The sequence below is a fragment of the Oncorhynchus keta genome, chromosome 25, assembly GCF_023373465.1.
Source record: "Oncorhynchus keta strain PuntledgeMale-10-30-2019 chromosome 25, Oket_V2, whole genome shotgun sequence".
NCBI classification, from domain to species: domain Eukaryota; kingdom Metazoa; phylum Chordata; class Actinopteri; order Salmoniformes; family Salmonidae; genus Oncorhynchus; species Oncorhynchus keta.
In genome coordinates this window covers 14,191,032-14,218,063 of record NC_068445.1, presented here as the reverse complement: position 1 = coordinate 14,218,063, position 27,032 = coordinate 14,191,032, and the positions used below count along the sequence as shown (strand labels likewise).

The following is a 27,032-nucleotide window of genomic DNA, read 5'->3' as shown; positions in this document are numbered from 1 at the left end:
GCCCTCCAGGACACCTACACCACCCGTTGTTACAGGAAGGCCATAAAGATCATCAAGGACATCAACCACCCGAACCACTGCCTGTTCACCCCGCTATCATCCAGAAGGCGAGGTCAGTACAGGTGCATCAAAGCTGGGACCGAGAGACTGAAAAACAGCTTCTATCTCAAGGCCATCAGACTGTTAAACAGCCACCACTAACATTGAGTGGCTGCTGCCAACACACTGTCATTGACACTGACCCAACTCCAGCCATTTTAATAATGGGAATTGATGGGAAATTATGTAAATATATCACTAGCCACTTTAAACAATGCTACCTTATATAATGTTACTTACCCTACATTATTCATCTCATATGCATATGTATATACTGTACTCTACATCATCGACTGCATCCTTATGTTACACATGTATCACTAGTCACTTTAACTATGCCACTTTGTTTACTTTGTCTACACACTCATCTCATATGTATATACTGTACTCGATACCATCTACTGTATGCTGCTCTGTACCATCACTCATTCATATATCCTTATGTACATGTTCCTTATCCCCTTACACTGTGTATAAGACAGTAGTTTTGGAATTGTTAGTTAGATTACTTGTTGGTTATCACTGCATTGTCGGAACTAGAAGCACAAGCATTTCGCTACACTCGCATTTAACATCTGCTAACCATGTGTATGTGACAAATAAAATTTGATTTGATTTGGTCCCGTTCTTGATTCTGCTCTGGTAGGTCTCCTGTTTCTCCTGCACCTTGTTCAGGCTCACCTTGATTGATAACAGGAATAAATGCAATTTATATTTCATATTCCAAATACGTTTCTTACATACCTCTTGGAGGGCCAGAAAAATGCATTAACAGGGAACAATATATTTTTTCCTGTTCAAAAACCTTCTCAGTCCGTGCCTGAAGGTGGTCCTCGAAGGCGTTCTGATCTGGTTTGACAACTTCCACCACATCATGTGGGGTTTCAGTGATCTGAAAGTACGTTATACAAAAATAGCAATAGACAAACAACACCAAGTCAATGAAAATTTGAAAGACTACTATAGATACTATAATTGTATATACAATTGCATTGTTTACCTCAGTCAACAGCTGCGGCTCCCGTCCGTACTCGGTGGAGGCCTGGATGCAGTTCATCAAACCTGGAGGGGCTAGGAAAGTGATATCTATTGACAATGTAAGATTATTGAAATATGTCTGATTATGTACCATGGAAAAACTCAAACAAATTGTCAAAAATAAATTAAACAAACCATTGGTGACAGAATATAACCTATAACATCCGTACCTTGTTCTAGCGGTCATGACCTCGGTCACTCAAGATGACCTCAGGAGAACCGTGGGTGTAAAAAAATTGTCCATTTCCTTGGAGGTGGCCTCGCCAGTCTCGTTCTGGATCGGTATCCATACAGAACGAAAAATCTATTTGAATGGGTTACAGAAGGGAATGTAGAGTTCAGCCCGTAGTCTTCCTTTACTGACCTTAATGGGTATTGCCTCCACCCACTTGGTAAAGTGATCAGTCGCCGCCAGACACCAGCTGTTGCCATTCCTGGATTTCGTGAAGGGTCTGATGAGATTCACCCTTAACATTTAAAGTGTTAGAGGGAAGATTACTTTATTCTTACCTGTATCTGTGTTAGAGTATGCAGATTTTATATTAATAAGGATACTGACACCCACATTTTCTATAATACTGAATTCTGCTGTGGTCAACTAAAGCAAAACAACTTATCCGGGTGCAATTTGAATTGGGACGCTTACCGATCATGTGCCACGGTGAACAACTTTTGATGGGGCTTCAACGTCAACACAGTCTTCCTCCTCTCAAATTTCTGGCAGGCTAGACAGGGTTCATAACCTTTTTAAGCAAAAAGTGACATTTGAAATGTGTGCTTTCTATAACATTCATGGAAATCATAATGATTTCTGATATATAATAGAATGTGATTTGATAAACAGAAGGTTATTTCAATTGCCCAGCTTTCCTCCACCTTGACAATTCCCTGTCAGAAGCGTAGGTTGATTTTGGCAATCATGCGCTTCACTCCCAAATGGCTAGCATGCATCTCGGTCAGCACGGTCTCCTTCTCCTTAGTACCGTAGGTACCTTTTTTCTGTCCGTGTAGGGGGCTTATTGGAACTGTCATTTGTGACTGAGAATGATAAAAGTGTGCTTCAAACAATGTTAATCTGTGATAGCTTGGAATACCAATAAGATTATTTGATACTTTTAACGAGGTCAAACTAACAGCTCAAATGACCAATCACGACTCTCGAGTCAGTAAAAAGTTGTTCAAAAAGACTGAATCGTTTCAAGCTGCGCATCACTAGGCTCCTATCTGTCCACATCCAGTAAATAAAATATCCATACTTTTACAAAGTTCTGTTTGGCGTTGTCTTCAATGGCTTAAGCGCATGGCTTTGTTTTCATGTCAAAGGCGAGAGCGTAAGAGAGTTTGAGCGTGTCAGGTTTAGCACCCAAAACAAGCCCTCAATTCTAGCTGGCCCAGCAGTAAGAAGTTATTTATTGGATTTCAACAAGCCATGTTACACTGCCAGTAACAGTGAAGAAAATTGTGTTGGTTTCTTAGGAAGGCGATTAAGGCAATGATATGCTGTGACGTGATCAGTCAGCCCTTTCGTGCGTTCACATTTCCTGAGTGTGAAAATAGATGACTGGAGAGTTGCTTCATACCATGATTTAAATCAGCAACTACAACATGAGCAGATTACCACAAGGACATGTCATTGACACGCGGTTACGGCAGAGAACAATCAAGAGTGTGTGTGTGTGAGCGAGATGCCATCGCGTTGGCCAGGGCCCTTTGTTAATGAGGGTCCGGAGAGAGAGATCCTTATGAGACCTGACAGGGTGCCACATTCCTGGTCTGAGAGTCCTTGCCGCCCACCTCCCTCCCCTCTGCTCTCCTCGGCTAACTTAACACACTCCTGAAGCTGTTACCAAACCGACGGGCTGATGCCCATTACTAGTTCACTCATCTGCCTTCTCACAGTGGTAAGAATTGAAGGGCTTGGCTTTGTGGTGGAGTTGTGTAATTCTGGGTGTGAGATGAAGATGATGTCTAAGAACAGTGCTTGATTGTTCGTTAGTCATTTGTAATCCAGGCTTTCCAAATAGGAACAGGAAATAGGCCTATGTGTAAGAGAACATCAACAGACGAGATCATAAATACATGAAGTCAAGGAGGTTTTGTGAAATAGATGACTAATAACAGAAAGCAGTTACATTAAACTGGTATAGACCAACTGAGCTGGATTTATAAACAGGCGTAGGTTTATAGCATGATGCAGGGGTTTACTCAGATATTTTAAATATTTTTTTTTATTTTATACAAGAAGCACGTGTAGGTGCAGGCTCACACACAAATTTAGGAGCACAATGAAAAATTGTTCAATACCAGGTCGCACAGCAAAATATTTAGGGGCTTCTGCGAGTAAAATGGTTGCACTGCAGAGCCCTGATGATGCATTCAAGTAGCCTAAGTAAAGTTCTTGCTGCTGTAAGGACAGATTAAATATGCCTAAATGAAAAGGCCTCATGTTCAAACAAAACTCCATGTAGCCTTAAAAGTGAACACACTTGTATGGAATAGAACATCTATTTAATCTCTCATATCGCTATGAATTGGCAGTACAAAGCTCTAGCTGTCTCCTGAAAATATGCCCTCAAGTCATACGTTGGCTACTATTAGAGAAAATATCAATATAAAGTTGACAAATTCCAGGCACACTCTTCGAAGGCTTGACATGTCTTGTCTGTCTTCTCCACAGATATGACTGGCGCGTACATTTCCAGAATAATAAAGTCATTGTTTGAAGTCATGCTCCAACTCTCCTTCTTGGCAGAACTAGCCTATATAGGTCCAGTCTGTGTGTGTGTGCTTGCATTCACAAAGCCATTCCTAAAATGGTGTGGATGGAAGATGCAGAGATTAAATGTAGCCTAGTGCAGAGGTAGGTTCATTCTAGCTCTGCACTAGTGGAGCTGGAGAGCACGAGGGAGTGAGAAGGAGGAGTTATAGAGCAAGAGAGTGGGGTGACAGAGTTCATTCAAGCAGTGTTGGCAGTGAGCCAGTTGCTTGCCTGTGGGTGTCTGTAGCTGTGCCAGTGCATGTGTTTAGCCTCCCATCTGGAAGGCCTTGCTCTGTGTTTGTCAAAACTTTTTCATTGTATCGGCTCACTCCCTGAAGGTCTTGTGACTGACTTCAAACCCCTTTACGTTCATCTTAGAGAGTCCGCTGAGGAGGAAAGTTTTCCCAGCCCTCTGTCTTGTTTTCCTTTTTTGCCTTGGTTGAGTTCTTTTCTCATTACAGGGTTTATGGGAGATGGTGTTTTTTCCCCCCCACATCTCTTTCACCAGGAGTTCATCCCAGGACTGTTAACCAATATATATTTTTAATGAAGTTCCCAGATCTGACCATTTGTATGAATACAGTCAATCTCAAAGACACTGTTCACATTAATTAAAAAATGTACCAACATGTACCAACGTGTTTATGAAATGTTTGTTACCAGTATTGATATGATTATTAAGAGGGCAAGGATTTGTTGTAGTGATCTAGGCTAACGTTGCTAGCTAAATACAAGTCCAAGAGAGTAGTCAAGCTCGGCAGTGATCTTAAGAAAATTATAAGTACTTGGGGCTTTCAGAACAGGACTTTGCAGATTTAGCTTGTAATGGTCCAAGACCATGTCTGATTACTGATTGATTATGACAGTTATTTCGTGAAGCAGCCAGGAGACTGCTGTGCGCTCCCCTCTCCGTGGCCCATTGGTGTGAGACTGCAGCGTGCCGTTCTCGTGGCATCTGTGTGCATAAAGCCCCTCTGTTCCTCACCAGCAGACCAACGCTGCCACCGTGTAACTGTGAAATCAAGCAACACTGTGTGGCACATAGTGAGACAGGAAGGAAGAGCAGGTAGTGCTCCTCATTGTGTCATCAATGGAGAGAGGACACCGTGGGCAGAATGAGAAGCCACTTATAAGGAGGCGAGTATATTGATTGTTTTAAACCTCCTCATAGACAATGCGCTTTATGGTAGAGGGCTGTATTCCCACGTACCTGCATACCAGCGGGTCCCGTCAGAGATCATTGCGGCACAGTCTGTCTTTTTCATGCTGTGGGTTGTGAGTGGGTGGTCAGACAGACAATTTTGGGATGAAAATATTTTTGTTGTCCTGCAAATAAATGTAAACATGTTATTCAATTATTGCACCCCCACTGCTCGCGCGCGCCAACAAGCGTCTGCATTGCCAAGCACTAAAATAGAAGTCAGTTCTATTTGTGAAGCTGAATGCGGTGTAAGTCCTGCCTCTCCCATCTCCTCATTGGTTTATAGAAGCAGATACCCACTGCCATCTCCTCATTGATTATACCCACGTGGGTGATTGAAAGATGAACTGAGTTCAGTCGATCGTCGTGGTAATTATGACAATCGCCATATGAAGTCCAAAGAAGAAAAAGACTGGAAGGAGGAGAGATGACTAGAAACAGTTCGGTTGAGCGTTTTTATGTGTGGATTAATTATTGGAGTAGAGGACCTTGTGCATTTCAGGTAAAATAACAACTGAACATTCATATCCCAGGACAAATGATCTAACAACAGCAAGTTAGCTAAATTGGATAAATTAGCTAGCAACTGCAAGCTAGCTAGCTAAATTGCCACAAATGTTGAATGTTTTTCGACCTGTCCCCATATTAATATAATTGGTAGAGAGTTTGTTTTGATATTTCAATCTGCCGTCGTGATCGTGTTTGGTGTGGGGGGACTAAATCAATTTGCGCACGATGGCACATGCGCGCAGCCGGCTTGGGTATTGTCTTATTCACACACTGAATTCGCTGCTTCAAGTTAAGTAGCCTACCTCTCCTAGTTGGGTGTGAAAGATCAAGTGTGCCTACAGTAGGCCTTTGTGTGGTCTCAATGAAATAGACTACGCTGCCTATGCACGGGCGGAGAATCACGTGCCAGTTATCTTTCCAATGAAATTGACAGTGTCTGTGAATAAATATTGATAATGGAAAGAAGTGGGGGGCGCTCAACCAACGTGAGTCGAAGAAGTGCAATCAAAATGTGATAAAGGAGAAGGTGCAACTCAAGCGTAGGCTACCATGGTGAGCGAGCGTAGGCTACCATGGTGAGCGAGCGTAGGCTACCATGGTGAGCGAGCGTAGGCTACCATGGTGAGCGAGCGTAGGCTTCCATGGTGAGCGAGCGTAGGCTTCCATGGTGAGCGAGCGTAGGCTTCCATGGTGAGCGAGCGTAGGCTACCATGGTGAGCGAGCGTAGGCTACCATGGTGAGCGAGCGTAGGCTTCCATGGTGAGCGAGCGTAGGCTACCATGGTGAGCGAGCGTAGGCTACCATGGTGAGCGAGCGTAGGCTACCATGGTGAGCGAGCGTTGCGCCATTTCATTATCAATAAATATTGATTACCCGTTTGTCTCTGCCTGCAAATCGTTCTCCTTAAAGGTAGACAAGATCCTTTAGACACAATGTAGCTTTAGAGAAAGTGCAAGTGTCTGCTTTCATCGTTCTTGCTGCTACAAGTTCTGTATCCGTATCTGTGAGATCAGGTGTGCGTGTGATCTCAAATTATAGTAGGCTATACATGGACGGAGACGCACAGGGCAGTTATCTTTCCAAGGAAATGTACATCCTAAATATTAGTCTGTAGTTTACTACATTGCCTAGAAACGAATATTGATCATCATACTTGTCTCCGTCTGAAAATCGTCCCACTCCTAAAAACTGTTATAAACGTAGCTCAAGAGAAAGTGCAAGTCTCTCCAACTCTGCTCCCTTCAAACTACGTCTAAACCTATTGGCTGATATAGCCCAGTAATACAATAGCCTAATATAATGGGCTACGTGAGAATCTCTGGTAATTTAACCTATTTCTTAGGTTATTTTTGTGCATTTTGATATTGCCGGGACCATGGTTGGCAAGTTAGCAGTGGTGGAACTAGAGTTTTATTCAGGGGGTGGCCAAGGCTACTTCAGGGGGTCGGTCCATAGACCATGACAGAAAATTGGCATCTAAGGAGCATGAATGAATCCTATGATTGCTGATTAGAGATAGAAGTGATAATTCACTTAACCCGGAGTTCTTCAATGTGGCAGATGGTGTGGTCCAAAAGGGTTACTTCACTAGAATTCTTTAACATACTATGAATAGTCAGTATGTCTACCTTTGGAACTGCAGCACAATTTCTTTCTCTCTCTCTCACACTCTCTCACTGTACTCACATACTGGAGAGACTTGGGTCACTTTTTTCATGAATATATAATCTGGATCTATAAGTGTTGAACATCCAACATATTTTCAGAAAATAAAGCTCAAGCACCATTGAGATGAAATACATTTGTGTGTTACATACATTTCATAGTTTTTATTTATTTATTTATTACAAAAAAATACTGCAATTTGACACACCAGGTATCAAGTAGAAATGATTTTGGTGCCCATCAATATTACAAACTCATATTTATGCTCATATATACTACCGTTCAAAAGTTTGGGGTCACTTCAAAATATCCTAGTATTTGAAAGAAAAGCACATTTTTGGCAGCTTCCAAAGAGGCCAGCATCCCGAAGTCGCCTCTTCACTGTTGACATTGAGACTGGTGTTTTGCTGGTAGTATTCAATGAAGCTGCCAGTTGAGGACTTGTGAGGCGTCTGTTTCCCAAACTAGACACTCTAATGTACTTGTCCTCTTGCTCAGTTGTGCACCGGGGCCTCCCACTCTTTCTATTCTGGTTAGAGCCAGTTTGAGCTGTTCTGTGAAGGGAGTAGTACACAGCGTTGTACCAGGTCTTCAGTTTCTTGCCAATTTCTCACATGGAATAGCCTTAATTTCTCAGAACAAGAATAGATTAACGAGTTTCAGAAGAAAGTCTTTTTTTCTGGCCATTTTGAGAATGTAATCGAACCCCACAAATGCTGATGCTCCAGATACTCAACTAGTCTAAAGAAGGCCAGTTTTATTGCATCTTTAACTTGTAATGATTTTCAGCTGTGCTAACAAAATTGCAAAAGGGTTTTCTAATCATCAATTAACCTTTAAAATGATCAACTTGGATTAGCTAACACAACGTGCCATTGGAACACAGGAGTGATGGTTGCTGATAATGGGCCTCTGCACGCCTATGTAGATATTCCATTAAAAAAATCTGCCATTTCCTGCTACAATAGTCATTTACAACTTAACAATGTCTACACTGTATTTCTGATCAATTTGATGTTATTTTAATGGACAAAAAATTTGCTTTTCTTTCACAAACAAGGACATTTCTAAGTGACCCCAAACTTTTGAACGGTAGTGTGTATATATATTTTTATTTAACGAGGCAAGTCCGTTAAGAACAAATTCTTATTTACAATGACTTCCTACACCGGCCAAACCCGGTCGATGCTGGGCAAATTGTATGCTGCCCTATGGGGCTCCCAATCACGGCCGGGTGTGATACAGCCTGGAATCGAACCAGGAATAAAGTATGGTGGAATTTAATTTAATAGCTGGTATCACAGGTTAGAGGAGGGTTTCATGATGACTTGACTTTCAAGATTACTGGCAAGTAATATTGTACAGTTTTCAGTTCCACAGCTGCAAATATTTATGCCTTGTATCTACGGTATGTGAGAGAGAGCGCTCTGGTTTGGGTGGTTGCTCAAAGCCAAGGCACTGTAATGTCACATGTTGTTAGGCCATATTTCTGGCAGCCAATACGCACTGCCCTCCATGTGTAGACTGCACCCCACACAGATTAGTGGTGAAACCTGAGTTACCAGGAACATCATTCCTCAGCGGCCCAGGGAAATGGCAAGTGTCCTAATGCCTATTTTGGCAAGATTCACAGGTCAGATGTTAGGAGTACTCCCAATTACTATAAAAATACAAGGGTGTGTGACAGAGGAGAATGCATCTGAATCTAAACGTGATCTTTCTCTTTCAGTTTTGTTAGTGTGCTCTGCAATAACAAACAATCGTTGATTGCAGGGCATTTGGTACTGTACACACACTCACTGCTTCACAAAATCTCTGCTGTATAGACAATTTGCTGCTGTGTTCTATAGCTAAAGTAGTTTCGTCGATCTATTTTCTCTCATTAATGTGTATTGTAATGGGCATGAAAACAGTAAGAGGATTACGCCTCTCTTCCCACTCTTTTATTTACATTTCTTCATCACCATGAAGGATAGGAGATCTTGTCCCTGAGCTAATGCTGAACGGTTAGTGCTTTTTGAGGACAGTCCGGTTTTGGTTAGATTGAATAATCATGGTTTTCAATTTTGGATTTTATATTTTTGTTGTTGAAATTATGACATTAAAAAGCAAAACAATTGAAATTCCAAAGCCAAAAATGGTGAATTGCCAAAACATTGAAAATATCCCATTCTCTCAGTCAGGTCCACATTGTGTATACATGAATGGAAAAAATGAAATTACTATGAAATAATACAATTTTTCAGTTGGGTATGTTCCTTAGTTTTTATTTGATGACTTTATTCATTTCTTAAAGTCATCATCTCATCTTTTCCCAGGCAATAGCAGCCAGATCATGCTGCAGAGCTGTCTGACCACCATTTTACTCATTTCTCTTAAGTAAATAAGGCCTACATTCACAAACAGTCTTTGTCCCTCTCGTCATTGTTTACATTCCTCATTCATGTGGTCTACCCATCTAACCTAATGTAGCAGGCATAAAAGTGTAGCCATCTCAGTCCGTGCCGGAAAGAACAAGCGCAATGGATTATGGTCATTGTAGTTAATTACCACATTTTTGCGTTGAACTAGGTTGAATATTTGCTTAATGAAAACTACAACTCCCTTCAGCCCAGCGTCTCACGTAGTTCTTGACTAGGTTTCCCGTGAATTATTTGATTTCTCTCTAGAGAACCGACTTCCGCTCAATCAAATCAATTTTTTGTCACATACAACCTTAGAGTGAAATGCTTACTTACAAGCCCATGACCAAATACCAATAAAAAAAAGTAAGAGATAAGAAAAACAAATCATTAAGGAGCAGCAGTAAATAACAATAGCGGGACTATATACAGTGGGTACCGGTTCAATGTGTGGGGTTGAGGTAATTATGTACATGCAGGTAGGGGTATCAAAGTGGCTATGGATGGATAATAACGAAGTAGCAGCATTGTAGGGGTGCAAATAGTCTGGGTAGCCATTTGATTTGCTGTTCAGGAGTCTTATGGCTTGGGGGTAGAATCTGTTTAGAAGCCTCTTGGACCTAGACTTGGCGCTCCAGTACCGCTTGCAGTGCGGTAGCAGAGAGAACAGTCTATGACTAGGGTGGCTGGAGTCTTTGACAATTTTTAGGGCCTTCCTCTGCCACTGTCTGGTATAGAGGTCCTGGATGGCCGGGAAGGTTGGCCCCGGTGATGTACTGGGCCTTAAGCACTACCCTCTGTAGTGCCTTGCGGTTGGAGGCTGAGCAGATGCCATACCAGGCAGTGATGCAACTCGTCAGGATGCTCTCGATGTTGCAGCTGTAAAACCTTTTGAGGATCTGATGACCCATGCCAAATCTTTTCAGTCTCCTGAGGGGGAATAGGTTTTGTCATGCCCTCCTCACGACTGTCTTGGTGTGATTGGATCATGTTAGTTTGTTGGGGAACTTGAAGCTCTCAACCTGCTTCACTACAGCCCCGTTGATGAGAATGGGGGCATGCTCGGTCCTCCTTTTCCTGTAGTCCACGATCATCTCCTTTTGTCTTGATCACGTTGAGGGAGAGGTTGTCCTTGCACCACACGGTCAGGTCTCTTACCTCCTCCCTATAGGCTGTCTCGTTGTTGGTGGTCAGGCCTACCACTGTTGTGTCATCAGCAAACTTAATGATGGTGTTGGAGTTGTGCCTGGCTTTGCAGTCATGAGTGAACAGGGAGTACAGGAGGGGACTGAGCACGCACCCCTGAGGGGCCCCCGTGTTGAAGATCAGCATGGCGGATGTGTTGTTACCTACCCTTACCACCTGGGGGCGGCCCATCAGGAAATCTAGGATCCAGTTGCAGAGGGAGTCCCAGGGTCCTTAGCCTTAGCTTAGTATTGAGCTTTGAGGGCACTATGGTGTTGAACGCTGGGCTGTAGTTAATGAATAGCATTCTCCCATAGGTGTTTCTTTTGTCCATGTGGGAAAGGGAGTGCGGAGTGCAATAGAGATTGCATCATCTGTGGATCTGTTAATGCGATATGCAAATTGGAGTGGGTCTAGGGTTTCTGGGATAATGGTGTTGATGTGAGCCATGACCAGCCTTTCAATGCGTTTCATGGCTACAGATGTGAGTGGTGTGGGTCAGTAGTCATTCAGGCAGGTTACTTAAGTCCCTGTGCCCAAGAACACTATGGTAGTCTGCTTGAAACATGTTGGTATTACAGACTCGGACAGGGAGAGGTTGAAAATGTTAGTGAAGACACTTGCCAGTTGGTCAGCGCATGCTCGGAGTACACGTCCTGGTAATCCGTCTGGCCCAGGTCAACATTATGAATGTTGACCTGTTTAAAGGTCTTACTTACATCCGTTGCGGAGAGCGTGATCACACAGTTGTTTAAATAACAGAATAGTTTTTTTCTAGTTATCTGAATCTTTCCCTTTCAGGACGATTCGACACGTATCTAGATACCAGGGGACGCATGTTTTTTTTAAACCATTTCACCTGCGTTTTTTAAATATGGAAAGTCACTTTTTTTTTCTTCATTAGAGTGATAAGGGGCGTGCAAATATAGTTTTTCTTCACAGAAAATACATTAGTGCAACACATTCGGCAGAAAACAGTTTTCATCAGATTACAATAGAAGTGCAACGCTATTTGGCCTTGCAGCTTATAATGAAAAAGCAAGATATATTATTTTGCAAAAACAATGCATAGCCATTTATATTTATGTTTTATCATAAAAAGAGAATGTAGCAAGCAATGTTTCCTAATGTTTTTCTTGAAGTTAATCTTTCATTTTAACTTGCTACCAGAGAAGAACTACACTGGAGAAAAGTAGCCTACACATCAATCAGAGCGGAGAAGTGGAGAAGTGTAACTGAAGCAATTAGTCCTTTTCCATTCTTGATTTGGAGCAAACCCTGACTAAAGCGTAGCAGAATTTGCAATAACAAGCAATTAACAATGTTACAAACGCAGCAAGACATATTTTTCTGTGTTTTATCGTGCCTTTTCTGCATGAAACACACAATCCCGTGTTAATGTGACCCCTGGATACACATGGGCTCTGATGTGATAGATACAGCAGTGGTCACCAAACAAGTTACCGCTCAGATTTCATGGTGAAGGATGTTTCTGACTACTCCACCAATTTGCTTCACCATGGAGTGGATTTTAGGCTGCTAAAAAAACATTAACCTATTAAAAGCTCTTCTGTAGCAATGAGGCCCAATACATTATCACTGCATACGGGCTATGCTTAAATCGTGTGATATTACAGGAATCATTTTTTTTAAATTTGACATTTTTATGAACTTTTAGGTCTGCTTGTTCTCATATCTCGTTGGTCTCCTCACCTTCCTCGCCTTCTGTCCTGTGTGCACTGTACATCTTCCCACGCAGGCACCAAGCCCCTACCCCTGCTACTCACTGCAACAAAGATGAAAGATCACTTCTTCCACTCTGACAACAAGCAGTTTCAACTGAATATTAGTATTTGAGGTTTGGTCCAACAGAATGGGTCATATGGACACTGAAACACATTGAGACATTATTTTACTGTAATAAAGGAGAAGTTAACCTTTCTAACGATAACCTTTTTTTATGTTTCAACACCAATGAATGCTCAGTTTCTGTTGCGCATTGTGGTATCACGTACTGTTAGCAGCATTTTAGCTACAGACTGTTACATTAGCTGTCTAGTCTGTGTTTTATAAAAGTGCAATGAGCATAAAAAACTATTGTATAAGGAATTGGCAACTCGTTTTCATTCTGAGAAATAAGGTAGGCCACTTGATTTCATCATCGGAACAAAGCGGACAGGCTAGCATGCTGTTCAAACAGTTGGAGATGGACAGAAGGGTGTGTTCACAACAATTCAACTGTTCTGCTTTGTTAGCTGGTAACTGATTGGCTCAAACACTCTGAAGAAAATAAATTCCAGAAATTAACTTTTAAGAAGGCACACCTGTTAATTGAAATGCATTCCAGGTGACTACCTCATGAAGCTGGTTGAAAGAATGCCAAGAGTGTGCAAAGCTGTCATCAAGGCAAAGGGTGGTTATTTGAAGAATCTCAAATATATCAAATATATTTTGATTTGTTTAACACTTTCTTGGTTACTACATGATTCCATACGTGTTATTTCATAGTTTTGATGTCTTCACTATTATTCTACAATGTGGAAAATATAAAAAATAAAGAAAAACCTTTGAATGAATAGGTGTTCTAAAACTTTTGACCGGTAGTGTACATTGATTTGTTTAAAGCAAAACTACTGAATCTGATGGTGATCCTTAACAATCTGAATTTTTTTTGAATATAATCTAGCCCTGATCAGCAGGTAGACCAGATGACTCGCATCTCAGGTGGTTTCTTAGGCTACTTTATTCTGGTTGAACAACATTTTCAACAGCGTATTTGATAATAATCTAGCAAATTACAAAGCCTAATATTGCGTGCGAAGCAGCACACAGTGATCAGTTTGAATCAGTGATTGGGAGTCCCATAGGGCGGCGCACAATTGGCCCAGCGTCTTCCGGGTTTGGCTGGTGTAGGCCATCATTGTAAATAAGAATTAGTTCTTAACTGACTTGCCAAGTTAAATAAAGGTTACTTAAAAAAATAAATGTAATATGAGCAAAACATTTTAGTGAACCAGCGATTCGCAAGGTTTGAATCGATTTTCTGAACCAAGCATTCTACATTTTGGATCGATTTGGGTCCCGCACACCAATGCACTTGCATCTTAAACATTTGAACCTGGGACAGATGCGTATTGGTGGAGTAACATCCCTGGAAATGTTGGTTAATAACTACCCTGAGGTTTTACAAAGTGGTTGTGGGGGAGTAACCAAACACAGCACTGAGCACTTGTTGTATCACAATCCATTTGAATCCATCTCTGTCACACTAGAAGTGCATTTGCTGCCGTTTGGTGAAATGTCCTTGGCGTTAAAACTTAATTAGTGTTGGAACATCCATGTCTTAACATAGTGTACATACAGTGCATGGAAATCCCTGTTAAACCCTGGGAATTAGGCTATAAACTAGCTGCTTGACTTAGCTGTTCATAGACAACTCCTCCAGTGCAAGGGACAGAAGGCCATTCAGTGTGCAGGACCAGGGAGCCATGTATCCGGCCAAGCAGGTGCAAGATCTCCCAGTCCCCTCCCTCAGGAGCAGGGAAAGTGCTAGCAGCTGCTGAAGAGATGTACTGACACTTAAACCGGGATGCACTGAAACATTCGACTGTAACTGTTCCAAAAGAGCTGGTGGCCAAACAGTGTTTCGCCCTTCTCAATCTACTAGAAGGATTAGGCTATTATTGTTCTGCAGAAAGCTGATATCTGTGCCAGAGACTCCTACAGCCCTGATTTTAGAATGTCTGACTTCAAAGTGGCTTTATTTGGGCTGGTCAACTGTCCTGACTTGTAAGAGACAAGTGTCTCACCTTGCTGTTCTCTTCTCCCTACAGGTCGCTGTCTACAGGACCCAACCCATGATGTACAGTGCCTGCTCTACAGTCCCACCCACTTCCTGTCTGTAGAGGAAGCGGCTCCACCAGTATGTCTTCCCACCCCCAGTCTGTGCCTCAGGGCCGGAGGGCTGTGGACACCCGCCACCTGCCAAACCCTGCCAGTCTACCACTGCAGCTGGCACGGGCACACACGGTAAGAGCCCTGGGAAACTCTGGGCTGGTTTTCGCTGAAGCCAGGAACACTGGTACTTAGCACCTTCACATGAAAAGCTGAGCGTATAATTGTAGATGTTACCCTGGCTCCCAATCGTTAGCAGTGATTTTGTCAACGGAGAATTATGCTGCACCGATGGAGGGAGCACGACCCTAGGGGCCCAAGGTTGTGTTTTTTTAACAGTAACGTTCTCAGGCAACACTGTTGTGCGCACACAGGGCGTGACACCCTGAAACCTGCTCCCTTATTAGATGTTTGAGTTGATAGTTCATGTCATGGTTGGTGCCTCTAGGGCAAGTCTGACGCATGTTATAGGGCCTTTCTTACGGAAGAATGTGTGTTTTCATATGATAGTGTTTTGTTTGCTTTTCATGTTGCGTAGATATGTATAGTGTAATTCCTGTTCAATGATGTGTTCATGCAGGGCTCATATAAAGGTTAAAAAACTAAATGGTGGAATCATGTTAAGGGTTTCTCTGATGGCCTCATGTCTTCCCTCATTTCATAATGGTTATGATGGTTGGTTTACAGGATCAGAGGTAGACTTCCCGCAAGAGGCTAGTGCGTATGCTCATCTTGTGGCGTGATGTCCCATGTTGGCTTGAGCCTCTCTCTACTCTAAGGAGGGAATCCAAGGGCTACCCCCCCAGGATCCCCACAGCTGCGCCTGCTTGTTAATCCCCCCCCACACACTCCAACTCGTCATCACGTTGAGGAGGAGATAAGGGTAGACAGACGGTCCATTTCCCCACAGTCAATCCCTCAGTCTCAGCTCAGTGAGAGAGGTGCACGTGTAGAGAAGGCCACTCTCTCGTGTGTGAGGGAAATGGAGAGTGAGGATTATACAGTAATGTCCAGGGAGGTAGAGGGAGAAATAAAGGGAATAAGTGAAAAAACATTGGTGAGAGTTGAAACACGTCGCCATAGACTTGTCTTGCTGTCTGTTTTGCGTACAATTATGTTCCAGTTGTCATCTCCTCATATGCGTTGCTGTGTTGTATGTTTCAGGATGTGGGATTGGCGGACTATCACTCTCACTCTCGGGACTACAGCTCCCACCTGGCTCAGCCCCACCGCCGCAGACCCTCTCTACTGTCCGAGTTCCAGCCAGGGAATGAGAGGTACGTAGCCTGCTACTACTTTGTACTACTATTTGACATGGTTACACACACCCTTGACCCCCCCCCCCCAAGTATTTTAACACATGGGTTTCTTTGATCTCTGACATTCCTAGAAGCCCCTCTCACCTTTGGTCATCGCCTACAATCATTTTTTAAAGAACACAATTTGTTCTAGTGTGATGGGTGTTCAGATGTTGGCATGCTTATTTCATCTTCATGGAATCCTTTGACAGACAGAGCAGCAGAGAAAATCAAGTCATTTTGAGGCAAAACGCTTTCCTTCAGTATTTTTCTGTCACAGTTCTCAGTGTTAACCCTCAGAGCCAATATGTTTTGCTCTCCCTCGTTACTAAGTTTACGCAAACCTAATGTAATTGGCACACCCATGTCTTTCCATTGTAATGTGTGGTGCTGAGCTGCTCTGGACTGTAGCGTAATGTAGCCTGGTTATTGGTAGCCTTCTACAGTAGAGCCATGTCAGACACAGCATTACAATGTATGTAGCGCATCTCAGAAGAGTCAGGTATTATATCTATCCAAGTGGGTTATTCATTATATATTCATGCTTTTCCGGAGGAGTCATCTTGATGAGTGGTTATGAATTATGTATATGCGTAATTGTTTGCGTATCACACAGATGAAAGGCCTCGAGTGCAAAGTGTCCCCCCAGTTGATTGACTTAGCCAATATTCCTGCATATGTTAGCTAGGAAGAAAGTGCAAGATGCAACTGAACTGAATTGAAGTGTTTTTCTCAAGAGGTCAACTGAATACTAGTCAAATGACTGTCAAAGCAGCGCTGTGCAGCAGTGGCTCTCCGGGAGGTCTTTCTATTCATTTGTATTAGTTCACTGTCCTCTCCTCTCTAGAAATCCACCTGCACATCTTTCCTTATGGTTGTAATGGAGGCCCTGTCTCAAGAGGATGTCAAGTGAGTTAGGCAGCATTACCCTCAGGAATTCTACTGGGACACATTGGCCGACACCAGATGGTAGTTGTGTCAGTGTGTGTGTAATGTGTAGCAGTGTGCGGCCAACCGTTTGTGTGTGGCTGGCTGTGCCTTGTCTTTCAGTATCAGTCAGACAGGCTTACTGGCTCTCTGGGACTTTGTTATTGAAGAACCTGCCCAGGCAGCATTTCCCAGGGAGCATTGTGTCCTTCCTTGACCACTACTTCTCTGCCCTGTCTTCTTTCTGGGTACAGTAGAGGACTCCACTACTTCTGTCAGCACAAATGAACACCACATTGTTCTCGTCATTATCCCAAGAGGACATTGATTTGGCATGGGTCCCGAGATCCTCAAACATTCTACAGCTGCACCATCGAGAGCATCCTGACAGGTTTTGCGGACAGGCGTCAGCTTGTGAGTCCCCTAGTCAAGCATTAGGCCTAAATGCTCAGCATTGCTTCAAGTGGGCTGAGATTCCACCCTGAGAATTTGCCGTCTCTCACACACCTTTTCTGCATAGTGTGAATCTGTCCTTGGCAAAGCATCAGTCTCTTTCCCTTTGGGGTGCCAGGTACTCACTTCAGAAGCATAGTTCTAGGCACTCTGCTATATTTGGCGTCTGAGCATCCTCCTCATTGAGACAAGTCATTCATATTAGAAGGATAAATAAGGAATGAAATTCAAAGTGAAAAGTTAGACATTAACTAGCTTTCCATCGAGTTGGCGACAGATTTCATGCGACTAATTCTAAACTCTGCACAAAGAAAATCTCCATTTTCCCAGCAGTGGTGTATTTCCATTAAACAGACTTGTTGAAGATAGAAATCAGTGCGTGATGACAGTGCAGACACAATGTACTTTTTCTTTTAAATGTTGATGCACCAAATTAAAATATAATGTTCAATGTGTTTCCATTGCATTTTCAACTCTACCGATCAGTTTGTCACAGAAACTGTTGTGTTAAATAGCAAATGTGTCTGCTCTGGTCTTGACAGATGTGCTCTAGCCAACAGCTAACAGCTATAGTGTGGGTAGACTAGTCTTCCTGATGACATTATTACGGAGAAAAGCGAGCATATTTTTATTTTTCAAACGGCAGTCAAGCATCGATCGTCATGTCACCAGCCTGGAATCGAACCAGGGACTGTAGTGTCACCTCTTGCACTGAGATGCAGTGCCTCTGACCGCTGCGCCACTCGGGAGCCCTCGGGAGCATCAAGATCACCTTGCACTTTCACCACCCTGTGAAATTCACCACAACTTATTTAATCTGTAGCCTAATAACCTCATGCTTTCCCAATAAGTTGTAGTGGTAGGACCACACACGTCATTGCGTGATGATAGTTATTATATTATATGAAGCTCGCATCCGCTACAAGACCATGGTGCTTGCCTACGGAGCTGTGAGGGGAACGGCACCTCAGTACCTCCAGGCTCTGATCAGGCCCTACACCCAAACAAGGGCACTGCGTTCATCCACCTCTGGCCTGCTCGCCTCCCTACCACTGAGGAAGTACAGTTCCCGCTCAGCCCAGTCAAAACTGTTCGCTGCTCTGGTTCCCCAATGGTGGAACACACTCCCTCACGACGCCAGGACAGCGGAGTCAATCACCACCTTCCGGAGACACCTGAAACCCCACCTCTTTAAGGAATACCTAGGATAGGATAAAGTAATCCTTCTCACCCCCTTAAAAGATTTAGATGCACTATTGTAAAGTGGCTGTTCCACTGGATGTCATAAGGTGAATGCACCAATTTGTAAGTCGCTCTGGATAAGAGCGTCTGCTAAATGACTTAAATGTAAATGTAAATGTATATTAATACAAGCGTTTCCACTGACATTTCTCTCAGAATTCATTTTACTGACACAAAAAGATCCAACCTTGTCTAGCATACCGTTTTGTCTAAAGTTTACCTACAAATGTTCTGTTCCCATCAGGCCTGTTGTGAAATGTTTTATTCGAGGTGTACTTTACTCACATAGAAAGGTTGGATGGAAACCTGTTTATAGCCCAGTATGGGCTCTGGCCCCTACATGTCCAATCATAACTCCCTTCCTCTATCATTAAATACCTAAACTATAGCTGTTGTAGGATATATCACTGTCAAATTGCAGGTCACTACACACGTGTAGGTTCTATAGAAATCTCATAGGCTATATCTACTAGAGGTCGACCGATTATGATTTTTCAACACCGATACCGATTATTGGAGGCCCAAAAAAGCCGATACCGATTACTCAGACGATTAAAAAAAAATTTTTTTTAAAAGTATTTATTTGTAATAATGACAATTACAACAATACTGAATGAACATTTATTTGAACTTAATATAATACATCAATAAAAATACATTTAGCCTCAAATAAAGAATGAAACATGTTCAATTTGGTTTAAATAATGCAAAACAAAGTGTTGGAGAAGTAAAAGTGCAATATGTTCCATGTAAAAAAGCTACCGTTTGAGTTCCTTGCTCAGAACATGAGAACATATGAAGTTGGTGGTTCCTTTTAACATGAAACTTCAATATTACAAGGTAAGAGGTTTTAGGTTGTAGTTAATATAGTATTTATAGGACTATATCTCTCTATACCATTTGTATTTCATAGACCTTTGACTATTGGATGTTCTTATAGGCAAATTTGTATTGCCAGTGTAACAGTATAGCTTCCGTCCCTCTCCTCGCCCTTACCTGGGCTCAAACCAGGAACACATCGACAACAGCCACACACTCAAAGCAGCGTTACCCATGCAGAGCAAGTCTCACAGCGAGTGATGTTTGAAACGCTATTAGCGCACACCCAGCTAACTAGCTAGCCATTTCACATCGGTTACAGCAGCCATTAGGCTGATGGACTTGAAATCATAAACAGCGCTGTGCTTGCGAAGAGCTGCTGGCAAAACGCACAAAAGTGCTGTTTGAATAAATGCTTACAAGCCTGCTGCTGCCTACCAGCGCTCAGTCAGACTGCTCTATCAAATCATAGACTTAATTATAACATAATAACACACAGAAATACGAGCCTTTGGTCATTAATATGGTCGAACCCGGAAACTATAATTTTGAAAACAAAACATTTATTATTTCAGTGAAATATGGAACCGTTCGGTATTTTATCTAACAGGTGGCAACCCTAAGTCTAAATATTCTTGTTATATTGCACAACCTTCAATGTTATGTCATAATTACGTAAAATTTGGGCAAATTAGTTCGCAATGAGCCAGGCTGCCCAAACTGTTGCATATACCCTAACTCTGTGTGCAATGAACGCAAGAGAAATGACACAATTTCACCTGGTTAATATTGCCTGCTAACCTGGATTTTCCTTTAGCTAAATATGCAGGTTTAAAAATATATACTTCCGTGTATTGAATTTAAGACAGGCATTGGTGTTTATGGTTAGGTACAGTCGTGCAACCATTGTGCTTTTTTCCGCAAATGCGCTTTTGTTATCATCCCCCTGCGTTGCATCGATAATATGCAACGCAGGACACGCTAGATAAACAATTAATATCAACCATGGGTAGTTATAACTACTGATTATGATTGATTGATTGTTTTTTATAAGATAAGTTTAATGCTAGCTAGCAACTTACCTTGGCTTCTGCTGCATTCGCGTAACAGGCAGGCTCCTCGTGGAGTGCAATGAGAGGCAGGTGGTTAGAGCGTTGGACTAGTTAACTGTAAGGTTGCAAGATTGGATCCCCTGAGCTGACAAGACGAAAATCTGTCGGTCTGCCCCTGAACAAGGCAGTTAACCCCTCGTTCCTAGGCCGTCATTGAAAATAAGAACGTGTTCTTAACTGACTTGCCTAGTTAAATAAAGGTATATATAAAAACAAAAAATCGCCAAAATCGGCACCCAAAAACACAGATTTCCGATTGTTATGAAAACTTGAAATCTGCCCTAATTAATTGGTCGACCTCTAATATCTACTGCATGATGACAATTTGATTCCCTAAGCAAAACAGTGTTCTCTCTATGTGCTTGTAATACACTTTCAGTCTTTCACACATACTATTTCTCTTCTTCCTATTGGCCTCTTAAATCCCATCAGGGATAATGGCTTTTACTGTAGAGCAGCAGAAACCACTTTAAAATAAAATGTTTAGGTGCCTAATCTAGGCCCATGGGCTATGTGTACCAGGAGTCTCAGAGGTTGTACGAGGTCACCTGAAAAAAATGGAGCAGGGCTGTCAGTGAACGTTCTTTTCTTCTCAGCATTAGCCTTTCAGTTAAGTGCTTTTGAAAGCTAAAGGAGACCTTGGTGTGTCTAAAGAATGATGAGCAAGCAGGGGTGATGTGCCAGGATCAGGGAATCTGTTGATTTGTTCTATGCGGAAAGTTAATGATGATAACCTTAGTCTTGAACTATCCTTATTTGAACAAATTCTCTGAAGGACGCTTTAGTGGAATATTTCCCCTTTCCTTACTGTGTTGTTTTGCCTAAGGCACAGCACTCAGTCTAGGCTATTGCATCACGTAGAAGTTATCCTCTGAATTTTTTTTAATCAACTATCAAACGCAGTTGTCTCTGATGTTTAGTTTGCGGAGTCGACTGGTAATCCCGTTTTTATCTGTTTGATGTTTTCTCCTTTTTGTCTCTCTCTTCCTGTACTCAGTTCCCCGTCCCTGCCATGGAGCTTCTACCCCTGGCCCCCTCTCTCTCCCAGCCTCCCCTGCTCTCTGCACAGCTGCAGCTTTTCCTCGGTGGGGGGAGAGATTGGCAAAGGCACAAACGCGTAGTGCTTCCACAATAACGCGGTGCTATCGGCATGCATGATCTGTGCTCTGCTCATAAGGGGACCTGAGCCAGTGAAAGACTACTGGAGACGTTGTTGTATTGTATCACAGCGCTGCGCAGCGCCTCCTCCCTGATGTCCCTCACCCCTCTACCCCTTTTTACTCCTGTCAAATCCTCCCCAGGGATCAGATTATGTTGCACGCTCATGCATAAGCTTGGAGAGAGGGAAAAGGGAGGAATATAAAATAGCCACAGAGCTTGATGATGTGATTATGTAAGTGCCAAGCCTCTGGCAATCAGAGGGGTGTGTATCTAAAAGGGGAGTGAGGGGAGGGGCTTTAACACACCATCTGGATGTACATTTTTTGCCACCTATTTTTTTTTTGCATAACTTTTTAAAGGGATGGTTCACCCAAATTACATGTTGTTTTCCCTGTAAGCAGTCTATGGACAAGGTATGGTAATTTTAGGGGCATTTCCCAAATCTCATTCAAGTCATGCTATTAGCATTTTTCGCGTGTCATGACCAAATCATCCGAAAGTAACAAAAAATTGACTGTAAAGCTCAACAAAGTCACTTATAGATGATTTGAACATGAGTTGAAAAAAATATTAATAATAGCAGTCCCATGACTTGAATGGGAAAGCAGTGCCAGGGAAACCAACCCAAAGCATGGATTCCTGTCATACCGTGTCCATAGACTGCTTACAGTATAAGGCAACCAATGTGTCATTTTGTCATTTGGGTGAACTATCCCTTTAAGCAAGTATACACCAGGACTTCTGTCATTTCTCAGTCCAGGCCACCCCATGACACCTTTCACATGCAGATTCAGGATTATGTAATATGTAACTGCTACATTCCTGCGGTCTCGTTATAGGGGAGAATATAGCAGATCCTGGCTAAAATTATTATAGTACCGGTGGTACCCTGCAAGACAACGCTTTCTGCTCACTGGCACTAAAATGAACCACACAGTAGTCCTTTGTGGCTCTGCACTGGCAATTGTGGTTGTTTCCCATTTGTTTCCCACCCCTAAGAAGCCACTTCCATTTTGACATTGCCAGTCTTGTCACTGACATTCCAGCATCAACCTAAGAATGCCTCAAGGGCAGGTTTTTAGAAAATCATGGCCTAATCTGGAACACAGCACCATTACCAAGTCGTTAACCTTAACTGATGTATGTAGTGAACTAACCTCGTCCCCATGCTGTTGCGTATATAAGCATGGTACATCAATGATTCAAAGTTGGCCTTAGTGGGAGTGACCATGGAAATCTATGGGAGTGTTTGTCATTTAATTTTAGCGACTCACACAACTGCAAGGCCGGGCTCTGTACTTGTGGTGTGCTAGTTTACAGGGGGGGTAAGGGGGAGGTGTTGTGGTGTGCTAGTTTACAGGGGGGTAAAGGGGAAGGTGTTGTGGGAGATGAATGGTTGGTATATTGAGGTGAATAAGCCTTAAACCTAAACCTATATGCCAGGAGTTTCTAACGGTCTTTCTCTATTGGCTAATGAAGGCCAAGTTTGACTCTATGGTCCACCAGACTCTTCACACGTTCGGGCGGAAGTGTCCGGGAACGAGATTAGTAGTGAACTGAATATTCAAAGCCTTTCATTTCACTGAACATTGAAGGACACAGCCTGCTTTTCCAGACCCTTATTTATAATGTTTTTTGCTTGTTTGAATTCCCTGAGTTTGAATGTACTGTGAGTCTAAAACCACACGTACAGCAGATCAAGACCTATTGTATTGCAGCTCTGCTCCCCTCTTCTCCCTTCCACCCATGATTTTAGCCATCTAATTGTTAGCATTCCAGGCCTCCCAGCTCTGTTCTGGTTCGGATCTACAGTACAGGGATGTTGCAGGGAAAGGGCCGCAGGAGAGGTCAGTCATGGCTTTGTGTGTGTGTGTGGCCCTAGTGCGTAGTGACCACTTGACAATTCAAAAAGATAGAAGAGCAACTAGGCGTTATGCTGTGTTTTAGTGTAGTGTATTAGTAGTGGCAGTCGGAAGGTGGGTTACAGAACTCATTTTTGGTGTCTGTTTGATCTGCCTCAGCATTCCTGTCCAATAACTAACTATGCTGCTCCTTCTGTTTAAGTCATGGGTTTTTACATTTGCGTTTTTACATTTGAGTAATTTAGCCAACGCTCTAATCCAGGGCGCCTTGTTGAGTTCATACAGTACATTTTCATATTTGTTCGTACTGGTCCCCTGTGGGAATCAAACCCACAACCCTGGCGTTGCAAGTGCCATGCTCTACCAACTGAGCTTTTTAGCTTATCTGGTCATACTGTACAGACAAGTAATATTTTAGGTCAGTAGGACCACAAACATTTAGCTAATCGCCCTGAGGTTGTGTGCAGACATGGAATGCATCAGTTGTGTAAACCTAGGCATATGTACAGAAGGGACCAGAAATAGGCAAGGCCTGTATGCTGCCGTAAGTGGGTCACGCGGTGAGTGGGATAGGATAGGCCTGGTTGTTCTTGTGTCGTTTCCTTTGTTTAGCCCGCTCACCGTGTGGGCCGTATAAATGGAGAAGTTCATCATTATGGTCATGTTGTCAAATCCCTTGTCTCCCCCAGGACCATTATCTGCTTTGAGTGTTTCATGGATTGACACTTTTTCATGTAGCAGAGTGGTGTTCTCAAGTGATAAAGCACTTCTACCATTGTACAGAGGGGGTGGAGGAGCTCTTAGGAATGGATATTGGCAATCACTCAAGACGGTGACGTCTAGAATCTCTCTTCCTAAAAAAAAAAAAAAAATTTCAGCACAATGACCGTGAATAACTCCATATTACTGTAATACGCCATATAATACACTGACCATTAATAACTCCATATTACTGTAATACGTCATATAATACACAATGACAGTGAATAACTCCATATTACTGTAATACGTCATATAATACACAATGACCATGAATAACTCCATATTACTGTAATACGCCATATAATGCACAATGACAGTGAATAACTCCATATTACTGTAATACGTCATATAATACACAATGACCATGAATAACTCCATATTACTGTAATACGCCATATAATACACAATGACCATGAATAACTCCATATTACTGTAATACGCCATATAATACACAATGACCATGAATAACTCCATATTACTGTAATACGCCATATAATACACAATGACAGTGAATAACTCCATATTACTGTAATACGTAATATAATGCACAATGACAGGGAATAACTCCATATTACTGTAATACGCCATATAATACACAATGACCATGAATAACTCCATATTACTGTAATACGTCATATAATACACAATGACCATGAATAACTCCATATTACTGTAATACGCCATATAATGCACAATGACAGTGAATAACTCCATATTACTGTAATACGTCATATAATACACAATGACCATGAATAACTCCATATTACTGTAATACGCCATATAATACACAATGACCATGAATAACTCCATATTACTGTAATACGCCATATAATACACAATGACCATGAATAACTCCATATTACTGTAATACGCCATATAATACACAATGACCATGAATAACTCCATATTACTGTAATACGTCATATAATACACAATGACCATGAATAACTCCATATTACTGTAATACGCCATATAATACACAATGACAGTGAATAACTCCATATTACTGTAATATGTCATATAATACACAATGACCATGAATAACTCCATATTACTGTAATACGCCATATAATACACAATGACAGTGAATAACTCCATATTACTGTAATACGTCATATAATACACAATGACCATGAATAACTCCATATTACTGTAATACGCCATATAATACACAATGACCATGAATAACTCCATATTACTGTAATACGCCATATAATACACAATGACCATGAATAACTCCATATTACTGTAATACGTCATATAATACACAATGACCATGAATAACTCCATATTACTGTAATACGCCATATAATACACAATGACCATGAATAACTCCATATTACTGTAATACGCCATATAATACACAATGACAGTGAATAACTCCATATTACTGTAATACGTCATATAATACACAATGACCATGAATAACTCCATATTACTGTAATACGCCATATAATACACAATGACAGTGAATAACTCCATATTACTGTAATACGCCATATAATACACAATGACAGTGAATAACTCTATATTACTGTAATATGTCATATAATACACAATGGAACATTATTTTGTCAATAGGGGAAAGTATTGGGCAGTATATCGTATTTTACTATGTACCGGTATTGATGCAGTATTGATGGACCGGTTTGGGTTTTTACTTTCTATAATGGTTTTTGAATGTTAGGTTTGTTAAATGTGATGCGCCGTTTGTGATGCCCATTTTTATAGTTTACATCTCTACTTGAGTCATCCCTCTCCGCTCTCTCTCTTTCCATGCCGCTTTCCACACAGACAGAGTCCCACCCCGTCACTCAAGGAGCACATTTGTTGTTGCTTGACCACGAGACACACCACGAGACACTTTCGTGCAGCACATGCAACAATGTTGTTTCCACTTTGATCTTAATATAAATCCACAAGCGTTCTATAATGACAATATTATTTTGTGTTTGTTACATCTGCAAACAGCTAGTTTGTTTTTTCTTAGCAAGTTAAGCTAAATTGTGTTAGCTGCTAATGCTAATGGATAAGTTAGATGGCTAGCTAACAAGCTAATAAAAGTACTGAGTCAGAGCAAACGTAGCTAGCTAATACAGCCTGATACCAGTGCTGGTGGAGGCCTAAATCAGCATGTTGTTTGTGCAACAGTATCTTCTTAATCAAGAGGAATAGGCAAAGCATGAATATGTTAGCTACATGAATAAAGATTTAATGTAGCCAAAGACTATAGGGTCCAATAGGGAACACTGACCATCACTTTGGTTCCTACCCTGTCACAATAACTCGTCCGCTGCATTTTCATTTGTTGTCATGTCAAACACTGTGTTCAAAGTGCCCACTATTATTTATATTCTAACTAGAATTATAATAAACATTCTATTTCCATGATTCCAAAAGGTCACAAGTGTTTTGATCTAAATCACAATTGCAACATTTGGTTAAAAATATGGCCTAGTATTTTTGCCCATATCGTGGCAGTGTGGAAATGATTTCAAATGAGTGCAGGAAATGCTGAAATTGATGGAAATGCAGGACATTATTTTAGTTTGAAGTTGAATTGAACAGTATAAAATAATCAAAATGGTGAAAAACCTAAAATAAAATCTAACATAAAATATTGTCAAATTTGAAAAATACCATG

The 27,032-nt window shown here is 41.8% G+C and overlaps 1 protein-coding gene across 14 annotated transcripts in view; it reads left to right on the top strand.

Annotated features, from left to right (window-relative positions):
- LOC118357847 (nuclear receptor corepressor 2-like) overlaps positions 1-27,032 on the top strand; it is a 145,901-nt gene that overhangs the window by 18,881 nt on the left and 99,988 nt on the right. For all 14 annotated transcript variants that reach the window (XM_052478728.1, XM_052478720.1, XM_052478727.1 and 11 more), the window contains exons 2-3: positions 14,692-14,887; positions 15,917-16,029. In XM_052478728.1, the coding sequence (XP_052334688.1) occupies positions 14,783-14,887; positions 15,917-16,029 (218 nt within the window). In that variant the 5' untranslated portion in view covers positions 14,692-14,782. The remainder of the gene's footprint in view (positions 1-14,691; positions 14,888-15,916; positions 16,030-27,032) is intronic.